General features: G+C 47.0%; 1 protein-coding gene across 1 annotated transcript in view; it reads left to right on the plus strand.

The window, feature by feature from the left end:
* Positions 1-17,326, plus strand: part of LOC144769972 (protein FAM118A-like) — a 489,392-nt gene that overhangs the window by 154,306 nt on the left and 317,760 nt on the right. The window contains exon 4 of the mRNA XM_078654167.1: positions 15,377-15,598. Within this exon, the coding sequence (XP_078510293.1) occupies positions 15,377-15,598 (222 nt within the window). The remainder of the gene's footprint in view (positions 1-15,376; positions 15,599-17,326) is intronic.

Consider the following 17,326-nt stretch of genomic DNA (forward strand, 5'->3'; position numbering starts at 1 on the left):
TGACTTAAACTTGGCCAGAAGGAACCTGATGTAAAAAGAGACCAGACACTTTTGGGATCTGGGGACTTTCTAAATGGCTTCCTTTAGAAGGAGGAGAAAAATGTGTTGTTGTAGCTCCCACAAGTGTACATGATGTTCCTTTCTGGGAGAATGAGAAGGTGGTTTTTGAATGAATTCCAGAGTGTGGCCTGATTAATTGTACTGTCTGAAACACCCAGAAATCTGTAGTAATCACCTTCCAAGAGAGAGCAAAACTTAAAGTTCTTCATCAACCGAATGTACTTAGGACAGCTGGTGGAGAGGGTAGTATGGGAAAGCCATATTCCCTTTCTTTTTTGTGTCGCTTTGCCATAGCCTTAGCTTTGACCTCCACTGGAGGAGTAGCCCCGGTTATATACCTTTCATCTTTCCAAGTAGTTAGATCTTACTTGGACTTTGTATTGGGCAAAACCTTCTCCATAGATCCAACACTGCCTGGAGTTGGTCCGTCTGCACCGTAGGGAGTTGTACGTTTCAGTTACTTTTTGATATGTTGCAAAGTATATTCAAAATTATTTTTAACAATGTCTATTGAAGAGCATATCTATGATTTTCATCTACAACTACAAGTAGAACGACATAGATTGGAGCCATTCCTGCCTGCGCAGTACCGGTGCTCCTGTCACATCCATAGCTGCATCATTAGCAGCCGAAGCATTAGCACCAGTGGATAGCCCTCAAGCTGCAAAAGTTTGGTGTTCGCAATCATATTCCTGCTGCGAATGGACCTCCTTATAGTCCTTCTCTTCATATGCACATAAATAGTGTACATCCAGCTGGGAGTATTATATGCTGTGTTGGATACTGGTGCCTGGTTACTGATGTCAGCTTCCTCCTCCAAGTCAACAAGCACTGGAGGCTGAGTGGAAACATTTAACAGAGAATGTAGAAAAAGTTAAGGTTGAAAAAGGCTGGTGGCAGCGCCTGGGGTTTGCTTGGAGGTTCCCGGTACCAAGAGCAAGTTGTAAGCTGCGCTTTGGGAGTGTGTTATATAAATATTCGCCACTGCATTTTAATGTTTTAAATTGCACTACCTTGTCTGCACTAACCCGTTTTTTGTTGTGCAGGGTGCCGCCACTTCCCCGCGCCTCCACTGCCCTCCCTCGTGGATTACAGCCGGCCTCAGGGCCAAGAGGGGAGGGCGAGCCGCCATCTTGGGGTGGGGTGTCCCACGAGCCTGGCCGGAGTTAGCGGTCCAGTGTTCGGGTGGGAAAGCACATAAAAAGCAATGTGCTTCTGGGAGCGCTGCGGGCGCGCCGGTGGCGCGCCGAAGGTAAGCCTAAGGTAAGCATAAGGTAAGCCCGTCTGCGCCCGTCCGCGGCCAGACGGGGCTGGGGGTGCGTCCTTATGCCCAATTCATCACATATTCTTCTGAGGAATTATTGGCAATTCAGGGGTGCTGGCCGTTGGCTGACTCTACCATCAACTACATTGCCTCCCTCGGTCTGTGTCCCCCTGCCTACTCCACAGTCCCCCTTTCTCCTCTCCCCCCCCTGCACCGCACGATTCAGTTGTCAAGCGACTCTAGCTCACCATCACCCCGCCCTATATCTATTTTCTTACTTAATACTAGGTCGGCGGTTAGGCACTATCAGGAGCTGTTTGTTTTACTTGATACACATAAACCCGACATGTTATTTTTAACCGAGACTTGGTTTTGCGAGTCTTCCCTGCCCTCCCTCCTTGCTGCTCTCCCCCCCTCCTATGTTGCCCTCCGCGCAGACCGCCCGGCTGGCAAGGCAGGGGGCATTGTGGCTCTCATTGCCCGGTCAGAATTACATTTTCAACTTCTTCCCTCATCCCCCATCGTGTCCACTGATTATCTTGTTATTCGCTCACCCACTTTCCCCCCCCGCTCACTTGCTTATTGATGTATCGTCCACCTCAGTTTTCGCCCTTGTTTCTGCCAGCCCTCCAGGACCTCTTGGCCACCCTGGTGGTCAACCATGCCTCGGTCCTTGTGTTAGGGGACTTTAATTATTGGCCTACTGATCCCCATGAGTGTACTTCCTCTAAACAGTTCTCAGAATCACTTCAGGCCTTGAACTTTGTCTCTCATGTGCAAGTCCCCACGCATATTCACGGACACGTGTTGGACCAGGTCTGGTCCCTCAACTGTTCTGTTTTATCGCTGTCTGTCTCCCCTTGTCCTTGGTCGGATCACTTCCTAATTACCTTTTCCCTTCACCTTAGCCCTGTAGGAAAAGTCCCGCTTGCCAAAAACATCTGGGCACGCAATTGGAGTCGTGTTGATCTCCCGTCACTATCATCCTCCCTCCTGAATTCCTCGCCCAACCTGGCTGGCTTGTCTTCATCATCTCAAGCCGCCTCCATTAACATCTGGCTCGCCGGAGGTTGCGATTCGGTAGCTCCCCTACGGCGGATATCGGTCAGACGTCCCAATGAGGCCAACCGGTGGTTCAGTGAGGATTTAAAGGAGAAAAAGCTGACCCTTCGGAGGTCTGAGAGGAAGTGGAGAAGGGACTACTGTCCCATACTGAAAATCCAATATACCACCCTTTTGGGAGAGTACAAGAGAGCTATACTTGGTGCAAAAACAGCTTATTTCTCCGCAAAGATTTTGGCTGCGGAGAATAAACCCAGGGACATTTTCGCCACTGTCCACGACCTGGCTTTTTCGGACAGGGCTACCCTGAAACCCCCTCCCACCCAGTTTTTATGTGACTCCCTGAATTCCTATTTTTTGAATAAAATTAGTAATATTAAATCTAATATCCCCCCTCCCTCCCCTTCCTTTGTTGATCCCCTTCCCCCGACTGCCCAGTCTTTTCTCACCTCGATTCCTCCTCTTACTGAAGATGCGTTCCTGGCTATACTCCCCAAAGTCAAGTCAGGCTCTCCTGCTGACATCTGCCCGGCTCGCATTCTCAGACAGATTTACTCTGTTTGCACCCAGCCCCCTCTTACACTTTTGAACAGTTCCCTTGCCCAGGGGGTCGTGATTCCAGCTCTCAAATCCGCCACCATAGTGCCTATCCTTAAGAAGCCCGGGGCTGATCCTTCTGCCCCTGCCAATTACCGCCCCATCTCACTGTTGCCCTATTTGGGTAAAGTGCTAGAGCGCCACGTAACCGCGGTACTCAGCTCCTTTGTTGAGGAGAATGGGGGCCTAGCATCCCGTCAGGCAGGCTTCCGGCCTAGCACTCTACCGAGTCCGTAGTGGTGTCGGTCCTGAATAACCTCAGGGAGGGCATGGACCAAAACCAACATCAGGCCTTGGTGCTCCTCGATCTCCCCGCCGCTTTTGACACGGTGGACCATTCCATCTTGTTGTCACGTGTCGGAGCGGCGGGAGTCGGGTGCTCGGCCCTGGTCTGGCTTTCCTCCTTCCTGAGGGACCGCACCCAGGCGGTTCGGTTGGGGGACTTCTCGGCCGCCCCACTGAGGGTCACGTGTGGTGTTCCCCAGGGTTCTTCTCTTTCCCCTCTTCTGTTTAACCTCTATATCTATCCTTTGATTTTTGCTCTCCAGCAGCTGGAGGTCACCATTTATAACTATGCGGATGACCTCCAGCTCATCTTTAATCTATCTTCTTCTCCTCATTCTATTTCCAATTTCCAGTCTGTTATGATTTTTATCAGGGACTGGTTGAACTTCAACCACCTGAAGCTGAACCCTGACAAGACCGAGCTGGTTCTCACGGGTGGTTGTTCCAGTCCCTGGAACTCTTTATTTTGGCCTTTTTCTTTTGGGCCCCCCCCCACTCCTTCTTCCTCAGCTAAGACTTTAGGTGTTAAACTTAATAATCATCTTACCCTTCACTCACAGATTAGTTCTGTTGTTTCTTCCTGCTTCCTCACCCTTCGTACTATCCACACTGTCTCACGCTTTTTTTCTCCCCTGGCACTTAAGCTGATCATGTCCGCCTTGGTGATACACCGGCTGGACTACGCGAATGCCCTCTACAACGGCATTACGGCGTACAGTCTGCGGAAACTCCAGCTGGTCCAAAACCAGGCGGCTCGATTAGTTTATGGCCTATCACGTTCCCACCACTCAACCCCTTTATTGAAGGCACTTCACTGGCTGCCTGTCAGGGAGCGAGCCCTATTTAAAATCGGTTGTATGGGCTTCTAGGCACGACGGGGTTCGGGTCCCGCCTTCATCTCCTCCTTGATCAGGGAGTACACCCCCACCAGAGAGCTGCGCTCGTCGTCACAGTCACTCCTGCTGGTCCCTCGCTATAAGCGCAAAAAGTGGGAAGGGGCCAATTTTTCTACCTTGGCACCCACCTTCTGGAACTCTCTCCCCGACCATCTAAGATCGGCCACGCATTATCTTCCCTTCCGGAAAGACCTTAAAACTTTTCTTTTTAAACAGGCTTTCTCTCTGTAAAACTGCTTCCACTTTCTTAAGGTTTGTGGTTGTCATCTTTTTCCTCTGGTACCCTCCCTTCACAGCGCCAAGAAACCGCCAGGTGAATGTTGCGCTTTATAAATATTTTAAAATCAAAATCAAAAAGACATTTCTAAAGTCAAAGGAGTCCTTAAGTGGACTGTCATTGACGGTGTAGTCGAAATGGTTGTTGTCGTCGTCAATTTGGCTATAGCTATGGCAATTGCTGTTGACGAGGGTTACACTAGTACAACCATCGGTGGTGTCTTCTTAGTAAGCATTGATGAGGGACTTAGCTAGCCAGGTGACCATCGACAGGATGGTCGTCGACAGCAGTATTTTCATCTATGGGGGTACCATTGTTGAGAACGATTCGTATGGTACTTCCGACAGGAATTTTGTATTACTAGACTTGTTACACAACTATTTGTGCAGGCTGTTCCTAGTCCTGTTTTTAAACCTTTTCAACAACTAACGTTTAGCTGAAAGCAGAAGTTAGGGAAGGCTGAAGTCTAAGGAAAAGGAATAAGATGTGAAGATGTATCCACAACAACCTGCAGTACAAATCTGACCATTCGTGCTTGGCACTTCCACCTCGTTGCCTGAAGTTTGAGTTGTTTCAAATAAGGTAGACCTGCTACTAAGTAAACAGTGATGTTGGGTGTATTGCCATTTTAGCATTGCTTACCAAGCTTTTTCATGTTACTGGGTATTCCCAGCACGACAAGGGTGAACGATTAAAACATGTGAATCTATGAATGTTCCAGTGCTGGAGTAGAATGCCAATCTCATATTATCAGTGATAACTGAATGACACTGTTCCCCATCTGTTGTGTTCTCTGGAGGTGTTGCATACTTTCCTGCCATGCGCCAGGACGCCCCTTAGCTAGGGCAGCTGTGCGCAATAAAAATATGTGTAACATAACATAACATAACATCAGTGTCCCAGAGTCATATCAGTGGGTGGGATGCCTTCCATTGTGTTTCCATTGAACACCATAAAATACTTTTGGAGCTTGAAGCTAGTATACGTGAGCTATCATAGATAACCAAAGATAAGGTTAATGGAAAAAGCAAGATAGAAATTGATGGGAAAATCAATAAACATATTGAGTGATGGCTGCCAAATTCCCAGCGGCTAGGCAACGCCACTATCGTGTTGGAGGGTCTGTATATGTGTGCCCAGAGAAGGCCAATAACAACACAATCGAGGGTCCACCATCCACCATCATAATGTCTATAGTCGTTGGCTGTAGTGGAGTCAGCCTTGCGGAGGACCAGTGATTCTGTTTGGAGATCACTTGCTGTTGGTGCTGCAGTGACTCGACTCACAGCTCTGCATGTTTGCTGAGTGGGCCCTATGTGTGAAACGCCTGTTTGGCACACTTTAATGTTTAGAAAAAACATTCTCAAAGCAGGAGGTTGTTTTTGCGGAACAAAAAACAAATGGCCAGAAACGCAGGAAGTTTTAACTTTGCATCTAGGATCTATTTTATATTTTCCCTGCCCATATCCACCACATGCATGGCATGTCACAGACTGGGAAAATCTGACCAGATGAGGCATAACAGGTGGTAAACCAGTGAATCTCCCATTTGTAAATTGGGTGGCGAAGCACAGGCGTACAGTGGATCTCCCACTCAGCTAACCCCCATTGAGGACCTAAACTCCATTTCCTTGCTGTGTCTTAAAGCTGAAATTAAAGGGCAATTTAATAGTAAATAGACTCATGGAACCAATCAATCCAGAACCCATGCACACAGGATCTACCCCTTACCAAAGTTATCAATGGCAATCCATATTCATCATAGACTAGGTGTAGGTCTGTAGTAGAGGGAATCCACCCACTGGCCTCCACTGTCATTAACCTTCAGTGGACAACCTGGACTATAAGTCTACGGGCTCCATAGAGATCAGTTCAGGTCCCAAGGGGTGAGAATTAAAATATTCTCTGCTCAAGAGTTTTAATGACAGTGACAGATCTAAAATGCCGCCAAGTCGTAATAGCAGCCTTAAACCCGGACAACACGAAGCTGAATATCGGGTTAACAAAACTTGTCACCAAGGCGCAAAAACTACTGGAAGTCATTGGCGCTCCCAACCACTCCTCATTATGGCAGCGCGGCACCCCATACCAGGGTCAGGTAATTGCTTTCCAACCACCATCAATCTGCTGCACCCCAACCTGGTATCCGAGTCAATCACTATCTGCCAAGAAGCTCTGCAGAGTTTTAAGTAAAAGGTTAATTTTGTACCTTTTTGCAATTTTACAGTGCTTTTTTTTTTAAGAATATGGTGCTGGTGTTTTTATATTGTAAGGGTTTTAATTAACCAACAATAAAGTACATATATATATATATATACATATATATATATATATATATATATATATATATATATATATATATATATATATATATATATATATATATATATATATATATATTCTCACACAAGGTTGCCCCAGTAAGAACGGCCAACAATGAAGGTTACCCTCTGATGCTGCGGAGAACAGTGCAGGCTGCTTCTCACTTCCATCACCCTTCGCGGCTCAACGCGTTTCAAACTACCGTTCTTGTTCACGAGCCATTCGACAAAGAGACAACAGCTGATGTATTGTGCACGTTTGATTTTATTGTAGCTCTGCCCCAGTGGGCGTGTACCATGCCAGATTAGGCGCAATGCACTGTGGTCCATGTAGTATTCCACAATAACAGTCCAAGTGGATGCTGCTTGAACTTTGTCTCTCATGTGCAAGTCCCCACGCATATTCACGGACACGTGTTGGACCAGGTCTGGTCCCTCAACTGTTCTGTTTTATCGCTGTCTGTCTCCCCTTGTCCTTGGTCGGATCACTTCCTAAGTACCTTTTCCCTTCACCTTAGCCCTGTAGGAAAAGTCCCGCTTGCCAAAAACATCTGGGCACGCAATTGGAGTCGTGTTGATCTCCCGTCACTATCATCCTCCCTCCTGAATTCCTCGCCCAACCTGGCTGGCTTGTCTTCATCATCTCAAGCCGCCTCCATTAACATCTGGCTCGCCGGAGGTTGCGATTCGGTAGCTCCCCTACGGCGGATATCGGTCAGACGTCCCAATGAGGCCAACCGGTGGTTCAGTGAGGATTTAAAGGAGAAAAAGCTGACCCTTCGGAGGTCTGAGAGGAAGTGGAGAAGGGACTACTGTCCCATACTGAAAATCCAATATACCACCCTTTTGGGAGAGTACAAGAGAGCTATACTTGGTGCAAAAACAGCTTATTTCTCCGCAAAGATTTTGGCTGCGGAGAATAAACCCAGGGACATTTTCGCCACTGTCCACGACCTGGCTTTTTCGGACAGGGCTACCCTTAAACCCCCTCCCACCCAGTTTTTATGTGACTCCCTGAATTCCTATTTTTTGAATAAAATTAGTAATATTAAATCTAATATCCCCCCTCCCTCCCCTTCCTTTGTTGATCCCCTTCCCCCGACTGCCCAGTCTTTTCTCACCTCGATTCCTCCTCTTACTGAAGATGCGTTCCTGGCTATACTCCCCAAAGTCAAGTCAGGCTCTCCTGCTGACATCTGCCCGGCTCGCATTCTCAGACAGATTTACTCTGTTTGCACCCAGCCCCCTCTTACACTTTTGAACAGTTCCCTTGCCCAGGGGGTCGTGATTCCAGCTCTCAAATCCGCCACCATAGTGCCTATCCTTAAGAAGCCCGGGGCTGATCCTTCTGCCCCTGCCAATTACCGCCCCATCTCACTGTTGCCCTATTTGGGTAAAGTGCTAGAGCGCCACGTAACCGCGGTACTCAGCTCCTTTGTTGAGGAGAATGGGGGCCTAGCATCCCGTCAGGCAGGCTTCCGGCCTAGCACTCTACCGAGTCCGTAGTGGTGTCGGTCCTGGATAACCTCAGGGAGGGCATGGACCAAAACCAACATCAGGCCTTGGTGCTCCTCGATCTCCCCGCCGCTTTTGACACGGTGGACCATTCCATCTTGTTGTCACGTGTCGGAGCGGCGGGAGTCGGGTGCTCGGCCCTGGTCTGGCTTTCCTCCTTCCTGAGGGACCGCACCCAGGCGGTTCGGTTGGGGGACTTCTCGGCCGCCCCACTGAGGGTCACATGTGGTGTTCCCCAGGGTTCTTCTCTTTCCCCTCTTCTGTTTAACCTCTATATCTATCCTTTGATTTTTGCTCTCCAGCAGCTGGAGGTCACCATTTATAACTATGCGGATGACCTCCAGCTCATCTTTAATCTATCTTCTTCTCCTCATTCTATTTCCAATTTCCAGTCTGTTATGATTTTTATCAGGGACTGGTTGAACTTCAACCACCTGAAGCTGAACCCTGACAAGACCGAGCTGGTTCTCACGGGTGGTTGTTCCAGTCCCTGGAACTCTTTATTTTGGCCTTTTTCTTTTGGGCCCCCCCCCACTCCTTCTTCCTCAGCTAAGACTTTAGGTGTTAAACTTAATAATCATCTTACCCTTCACTCACAGATTAGTTCTGTTGTTTCTTCCTGCTTCCTCACCCTTCGTACTATCCGCACTGTCTCACGCTTTTTTTCTCCCCTGGCACTTAAGCTGATCATGTCCGCCTTGGTGATACACCGGCTGGACTACGCGAATGCCCTCTACAACGGCAGTCTGCGGAAACTCCAGCTGGTCCAAAACCAGGCGGCTCGATTAGTTTATGGCCTATCACGTTCCCACCACTCAACCCCTTTATTGAAGGCACTTCACTGGCTGCCTGTCAGGGAGCGAGCCCTATTTAAAATCGGTTGTATGGGCTTCCAGGCACGACGGGGTTCGGCTCCCGCCTTCATCTCCTCCTTGATCAGGGAGTACACCCCCACCAGAGAGCTGCGCTCGTCGTCACAGTCACTCCTGCTGGTCCCTCGCTATAAGCGCAAAAAGTGGGAAGGGGCCAATTTTTCTACCTTGGCACCCACCTTCTGGAACTCTCTCCCCGACCATCTAAGATCGGCCACGCATTATCTTCCCTTCCGGAAAGACCTTAAAACTTTTCTTTTTAAACTGGCTTTCTCTCTGTAAAACTGCTTCCACTTTCTTAAGGTTTGTGGTTGTCATCTTTTTCCTCTGGTACCCTCCCTTCACAGCGCCAAGAAACCGCCAGGTGAATGTTGCGCTTTATAAATATTTTAAAATCAAAATCAAAAAGACATTTCTAAAGTCAAAGGAGTCCTTAAGTGGACTGTCATTGACGGTGTAGTCGAAATGGTTGTTGTCGTCGTCAATTTGGCTATAGCTATGGCAATTGCTGTTGACGAGGGTTACACTAGTACAACCATCGGTGGTGTCTTCTTAGTAAGCATTGATGAGGGACTTAGCTAGCCAGATGACCATCGACAGGATGGTCGTCGACAGCAGTATTTTCATCTATGGGGGTACCATTGTTGAGAACGATTCGTATGGTACTTCCGACAGGAATTTTGTATTACTAGACTTGTTACACAACTATTTGTGCAGGCTGTTCCTAGTCCTGTTTTTAAACCTTTTCAACAACTAACGTTTAGCTGAAAGCAGAAGTTAGGGAAGGCTGAAGTCTAAGGAAAAGGAATAAGATGTGAAGATGTATCCACAACAACCTGCAGTACAAATCTGACCATTCGTGCTTGGCACTTCCACCTCGTTGCCTGAAGTTTGAGTTGTTTCAAATAAGGTAGACCTGCTACTAAGTAAACAGTGATGTTGGGTGTATTGCCATTTTAGCATTGCTTACCAAGCTTTTTCATGTTACTGGGTATTCCCAGCACGACAAGGGTGAACGATTAAAACATGTGAATCTATGAATGTTCCAGTGCTGGAGTAGAATGCCAATCTCATATTATCAGTGATAACTGAATGACACTGTTCCCCATCTGTTGTGTTCTCTGGAGGTGTTGCATACTTTCCTGCCATGCGCCAGGACGCCCCTTAGCTGGGGCAGCTGTGCGCAATAAAAATATGTGTAACATAACATAACATAACATCAGTGTCCCAGAGTCATATCAGTGGGTGGGATGCCTTCCATTGTGTTTCCATTGAACACCATAAAATACTTTTGGAGCTTGAAGCTAGTATACGTGAGCTATCATAGATAACCAAAGATAAGGTTAATGGAAAAAGCAAGATAGAAATTGATGGGAAAATCAATAAACATATTGAGTGATGGCTGCCAAATTCCCAGCGGCTAGGCAACGCCACTATCGTGTTGGAGGGTCTGTATATGTGTGCCCAGAGAAGGCCAATAACAACACAATCGAGGGTCCACCATCCACCATCATAATGTCTATAGTCGTTGGCTGTAGTGGAGTCAGCCTTGCGGAGGACCAGCGATCCTGTTTGGAGATCACTTGCTGTTGGTGCTGCAGTGACTCGACTCACAGCTCTGCATGTTTGCTGAGTGGGCCCTATGTGTGAAACGCCTGTTTGGCACACTTTAATGTTTAGAAAAAACATTCTCAAAGCAGGAGGTTGTTTTTGCGGAACAAAAAACAAATGGCCAGAAACGCAGGAAGTTTTAGCTTTGCATCTAGGATCTATTTTATATTTTCCCTGCCCATATCCACCACATGCATGGCATGTCACAGACTGGGAAAATCTGACCAGGTGAGGCTTCACAGGTGGTAAACCAGTGAATCTCCCATTTGTAAATTGGGTGGCGAAGCACAGGCGTACAGTGGATCTCCCACTCAGCTAACCCCCATTGAGGACCTAAACTCCATTTCCTTGCTGTGTCTTAAAGCTGAAATTAAAGGGCAATTTAATAGTAAATAGACTCATGGAACCAATCAATCCAGAACCCATGCACACAGGATCTACCCCTTACCAAAGTTATCAATGGCAATCCATATTCATCATAGACTAGGTGTAGGTCTGTAGTAGAGGGAATCCACCCACTGGCCTCCACTGTCATTAACCTTCAGTGGACAACCTGGACTATAAGTCTACGGGCTCCATAGAGATCAGTTCAGGTCCCAAGGGGTGAGAATTAAAATATTCTCTGCTCAAGAGTTTTAATGACAGTGACAGATCTAAAATGCCGCCAAGTCGTAATAGCAGCCTTAAACCCGGACAACACGAAGCTGAATATCGGGTTAACAAAACTTGTCACCAAGGCGCAAAAACTACTGGAAGTCATTGGCGCTCCCAACCACTCCTCATTATGGCAGCGCGGCACCCCATCCCAGGGTCAGGTAATTGCTTTCCAACCACCATCAATCTGCTGCACCCCAACCTGGTATCCGAGTCAATCACTATCTGCCAAGAAGCTCTGCAGAGTTTTAAGTAAAAGGTTAATTTTGTACCTTTTTACAATTTTACAGTGCTTTTTTTTTTAAGAATATGGTGCTGGTGTTTTTATATTGTAAGGGTTTTAATTAACCAACAATAAAGTACATATATATATATATATATATATATATATATATATATATATATATATATATATATATATATATTCTCACACAAGGTTGCCCCAGTAAGAACGGCCAACAATGAAGGTTACCCTCTGATGCTGCGGAGAACAGTGCAGGCTGCTTCTCACTTCCATCACCCTTCGCGGCTCAACGCGTTTCAAACTACCGTTCTTGTTCACGAGCCATTCGACAAAGAGACAACAGCTGCTGTATTGTGCACGTTTGAATTTATTGTAGCTCTGCCCCAGTGGGCGTGTACCATGCCAGATTAGGCGCAATGCACTGTGGTCCATGTAGTATTCCACAATAACAGTCCAAGTGGATGCTGCTGTAGTCCCCAAATAATGTCATTAAAAAACCCCAGTGGGCTGACGAAAGTTAAAAAACACGGGATGCACTGTTTTGATACATCCTGCAGCTTGAGCCTTCAATTCTGAACCGGCACCCAGGTTTCTAGGCGCCGCAGATCCACCGCCGGTGGCGAGCCGTTCTTGCGACCGGGCAGGCCGCTATCATATTCTCACACAAGGTTGCCCCAGTAAGAACGGCCAACAATGAAGGTTACCCTCTGATGCTGCGGAGAACAGTGCAGGCTGCTTCTCACTTCCATCACCCTTCGCGGCTCAACGCGTTTCAAACTACCGTTCTTGTTCACGAGCCATTCGACAAAGAGACAACAGCTGCTGTATTGTGCACGTTTGAATTTATTGTAGCTCTGCCCCAGTGGGCGTGTACCATGCCAGATTAGGCGCAATGCACTGTGGTCCATGTAGTATTCCACAATAACAGTCCAAGTGGATGCTGCTGTAGTCCCCAAATAATGTCATTAAAAAACCCCAGTGGGCTGACGAAAGTTAAAAAACACGGGATGCACTGTTTTGATACATCCTGCAGCTTGAGCCTTCAATTCTGAACCGGCACCCAGGTTTCTAGGCGCCGCAGATCCACCGCCGTTGGCGAGCCGTTCTTGCGACCGGGCAGGCCGCTATCATATTCTCACACAAGGTTGCCCCAGTAAGAACGGCCAACAATGAAGGTTACCCTCTGATGCTGCGGAGAACAGTGCAGGCTGCTTCTCACTTCCATCACCCTTCGCGGCTCAACGCGTTTCAAACTACCGTTCTTGTTCACGAGCCATTCGACAAAGAGACAACAGCTGCTGTATTGTGCACGTTTGAATTTATTGTAGCTCTGCCCCAGTGGGCGTGTACCATGCCAGATTAGGCGCAATGCACTGTGGTCCATGTAGTATTCCACAATAACAGTCCAAGTGGATGCTGCTTTAGTCCCCAAATAATGTCATTAAAAAACCCCAGTGGGCTGACGAAAGTTAAAAAACACGGGATGCACTGTTTTATTACATCCTGCAGCTTGAGCCTTCAATTCTGAACCGGCACCCAGGTTTCTAGGCGCCGCAGATCCACCGCCGTTGGCGAGCCGTTCTTGCGACCGGGCAGGCCGCTATCATATTCTCACACAAGGTTGCCCCAGTAAGAACGGCCAACAATGAAGGTTACCCTCTGATGCTGCGGAGAACAGTGCAGGCTGCTTCTCACTTCCATCACCCTTCGCGGCTCAACGCGTTTCAAACTACCGTTCTTGTTCACGAGCCATTCGACAAAGAGACAACAGCTGCTGTATTGTGCACGTTTGAATTTATTGTAGCTCTGCCCCAGTGGGCGTGTACCATGCCAGATTAGGCGCAATGCACTGTGGTCCATGTAGTATTCCACAATAACAGTCCAAGTGGATGCTGCTGTAGTCCCCAAATAATGTCATTAAAAAACCCCAGTGGGCTAACGAAAGTTAAAAAACACGGGATGCACTGTTTTGATACATCCTGCAGCTTGAGCCTTCAATTCTGAACCGGCACCCAGGTTTCTAGGCGCCGCAGATCCACCGCCGGTGGCGAGCCGTTCTTGCGACCGGGCAGGCCGCTATCATATTCTCACACAAGGTTGCCCCAGTAAGAACGGCCAACAATGAAGATTACCCTCTGATGCTGCGGAGAACAGTGCAGGCTGCTTCTCACTTCCATCACCCTTCGCGGCTCAACGCGTTTCAAACTACCGTTCTTGTTCATGAGCCATTCGACAAAGAGACAACAGCTGCTGTATTGTGCACGTTTGAATTTATTGTAGCTCTGCCCCAGTGGGCGTGTACCATGCCAGATTAGGCGCAATGCATTGTGGTCCTTGTCGGCGACGCCCACTGGGGCGGGACCCTGGAACTTAATAAGTGCGGAGAATACAGTCTTGCAAAGGCAGTTGGAAAGCCATTGAGGAAGGGAACGAGATTCCCGAAACGCGTTTGGCTGAATCTGCATGCTGATGCTCTTTCTACGCTGCTACCTGTTGGCAAGTTGTTCCCAATAAAAGATGAAACACGTATCTGCCGGCTGGCTTCCTTTCATTGGGGCGACCTTGTGTGTGTGAAATTTTGAGCGGCTTAGTCCAAGCCGCGAAAGGAGGGCCACCGCTGGTGAGCGGGACTACGCTGACACCAAATGATGCCAGCACATTGTAGGAGGCAGTTTCACTGGGGACAATTGAAAAGCAGGACAGGGTGCAACACGGGACCGTGCATCGACCCACATGGGTTTTACTTTGAGTTTAATTTTGCCCTACAAGACTGACTCACTGGAGATTACTCTTTCGCACTACAGGAACCACAATGCCTTGTCGGCGACGCCCACTGGGGCGGGACCCTGGAACTTAATAAGTGCGGAGAATACAGTCTTGCAAAGGCAGTTGGAAAGCCATTGAGGAAGGGAACGAGATTCCCGAAACGCGTTTGGCTGAATCTGCATGCTGATGCTCTTTCTACGCTGCTACCTGTTGGCAAGTTGTTCCCAATAAAAGATGAAACACGTATCTGCCGGCTGGCTTCCTTTCATTGGGGCGACCTTGTGTGTGTGAAATATATATATATATATATATATATATATATATATATATATATATATATATATATATATATATAAAAACCCAATAATAAATGCTTCTCTTCTCATTGCAGTAGCTTCTGAAACCTCCTGTGAGCTGAAAATATCTGTGTCCACCTAGATTAGTGTCTGTACTCTGGCAAGGCTCACTGCTTCCACGGTGGGCTCCATCAATAAGCAAACACCCCACTTGGTGTGCAGAGGGTCTTTGGTTGATACTGTGCAGTCTTCGGACAAGCAAAGCGTATGCCGAATACTATCAGAATCTCTTGAGCAGTTTAGGTAGAAGGTTTTCGAATATCCGGCCACCTTGTCACTCCCAACAGGATCTGGAAAACCTGAGACTTTTGTGTTATTTTAAATATTTCTTTTGAGTAAAAACTCATTAGACTTTAGTAATCCAGCCGGTACTTTTTGTAATCTGCTGATGCCTGGATTGTAATCGAGGGCTGGCGGGCTGATCCCATGTTTGGCAAGGCAGCCAGAGTAATCTCTTTGCATGGACTCAAGCTCTCTCTGCGCCCAGTTACAAGTAATCTCCACTGCTTGATCACTGAACGGATTACATTGCAGGTTGTGTGTTTCTACTCCATTGCCAAAGGCATACTTTAACCCGTTGTTCTTTTCCCTGCTAGCTCTCTGGTGAACCTGGGCCTACCTTTTACCGGGACTGTTTACTGAGGATTTTCGACAACCTGGAGCAGTGCGTTACTAATCCGACCGTCTTGGAGTCCATCCTGATTCTCATCGAGAAAGGCGCCATGGTGATCACCACAAACTACGACACCTTCCTGGAGACCTGTGGTTACCGCTTGGGAAGACACATGGAATCGCTGGACATGCAGGATATCCCTAAGGTAGGGCCATTTCGAAAAGTGTTTTTATTGTGTTTTCCCTATGGTTGGCCAAAGTTTTCATTCCAGCAGCACACATTACGAATTTTGGCCAATTATGCCTTGAGTGAAGTAACTGGCATCTCAAATTGTGTCCTAGAGTCATTATCTTAAAATGCATAATAATGTAAGGGGTGCAGTACACATGCGGTTGCTTTCTCCAAATGGTCAAATAACCTAATATTATAGCAACTTGGAGGAAAACAAAAAAAGAAACTATATCAGCCAGCATCTGGGATTGGCTCGGTGTGGACATCAGTTCATGGCTAGGTACATCCAAGCTTCTGTTCAAAAGTATTTTGAGCTTTCTGTATAAACAAGCCAGGAGTATCCTGGAACTGACAGACACCCAGTGTTGACCAGTCGACCACAGGAGCTTGCTCAACCGGGGATGGAGTGACCACCTGTCTCCTGTATTTACAGACCACCCATTATGTCAGAGTGGCATCCATGTCTGTTACTATTGTACTTAGGGGCTCTTCTTTCCGTAATTATGGGAGGTGTAGTGAGCGGAGTCAGAATCCTCTAGTAATTAAGTGCCTGTTAGTGCAGGAACAGTGCTGCGGCCTGGGATTGGCAGAGCGAACTCTTGCTTGTTGGTCATTGGCTGTGATGTGAGCACCTTCTAGGAAACACGTGGTCCAGGCTCCGCAGTCTACATTAATAAGTAGTGTCTGCAAAGTAGGTCTCAGAACACCAAGGGTCCCCTCTTGCTCCTCATCCGCCACACATGGAAACCACCGCTCTCTTGACCACCAGCTTGAAGCAGCTGGGAGATGAGAGTCTCAAACACCTCAGAATACAGAATATAGCCCAGATGCATGAAGCTAAAAACTGCTCGCAAAGGGGCAGATACTCAGAGTCTGCCCCTTTGTGATCGGTATTTTTGCATTGGGATGCAACATCCCAAATGCAAAAATCGCAAATTGAGAATTCGCTAAATTGCGATTACTTGCATTTAAGGAATCTCAAATTGAGATTCCTAAATTCAATCCATTAAAGTTTAAAAAATAGCGATTTCGCTAATAGGGCACGTAAATTACCATGAAGTACAACCTCTAGGCCCATAGGAATGAATGGGGAGGTATTCCTTAATTGCGACTCGCAATTTGCGAATCGCAATTAAGGAATTTTAAGAAATCGCTATTTTTAAAGTGATTTCTTCTGGCATACCATTTTGCTATTCCTTTAGCGATTCCTTATTTTTCGCTAATAAGGAATCGCAAAAGGGATGCTTGATGCATCTGGGGAATACTGCAGAATTCAGAATAGTTATTTTGTGTCCACACAGTTATTCCCCATTACAAGGTGTCTTAACTCTTAGCTGGTGGAAATCTATGCAGAGATATCAGGAGTCACCGGGATTCCTGGTGCTGGCATCTAGGGGACTGATTCACAAAAGTATTTATGAGTGTGGGAAGGGAAGTAGTAGTACAGAAATACTCTTTGGAAGGCTTTGTGCATTGCTCACCAAACATCCAACTTCCTGTTAAGAGAAATGCAAAGAAGGCAAACTACTTTCTATTAGTACTAAATGTATATGAATATTTCCTGAATATTCCAATTTTATTTCCATTCGAGATGTCAGTCAAAGTACTTTATTCGGTTTGTTTTAAAACCATAAGAGCATGCTATCATATTATACCAAAAAATTGTAAAATCGTTGATTACAGATTAAAATTTTTAACAATT

This window comes from Lissotriton helveticus, chromosome 7 (assembly GCF_964261635.1).
Source record: "Lissotriton helveticus chromosome 7, aLisHel1.1, whole genome shotgun sequence".
NCBI classification, from domain to species: Eukaryota; Metazoa; Chordata; class Amphibia; order Caudata; family Salamandridae; genus Lissotriton; species Lissotriton helveticus.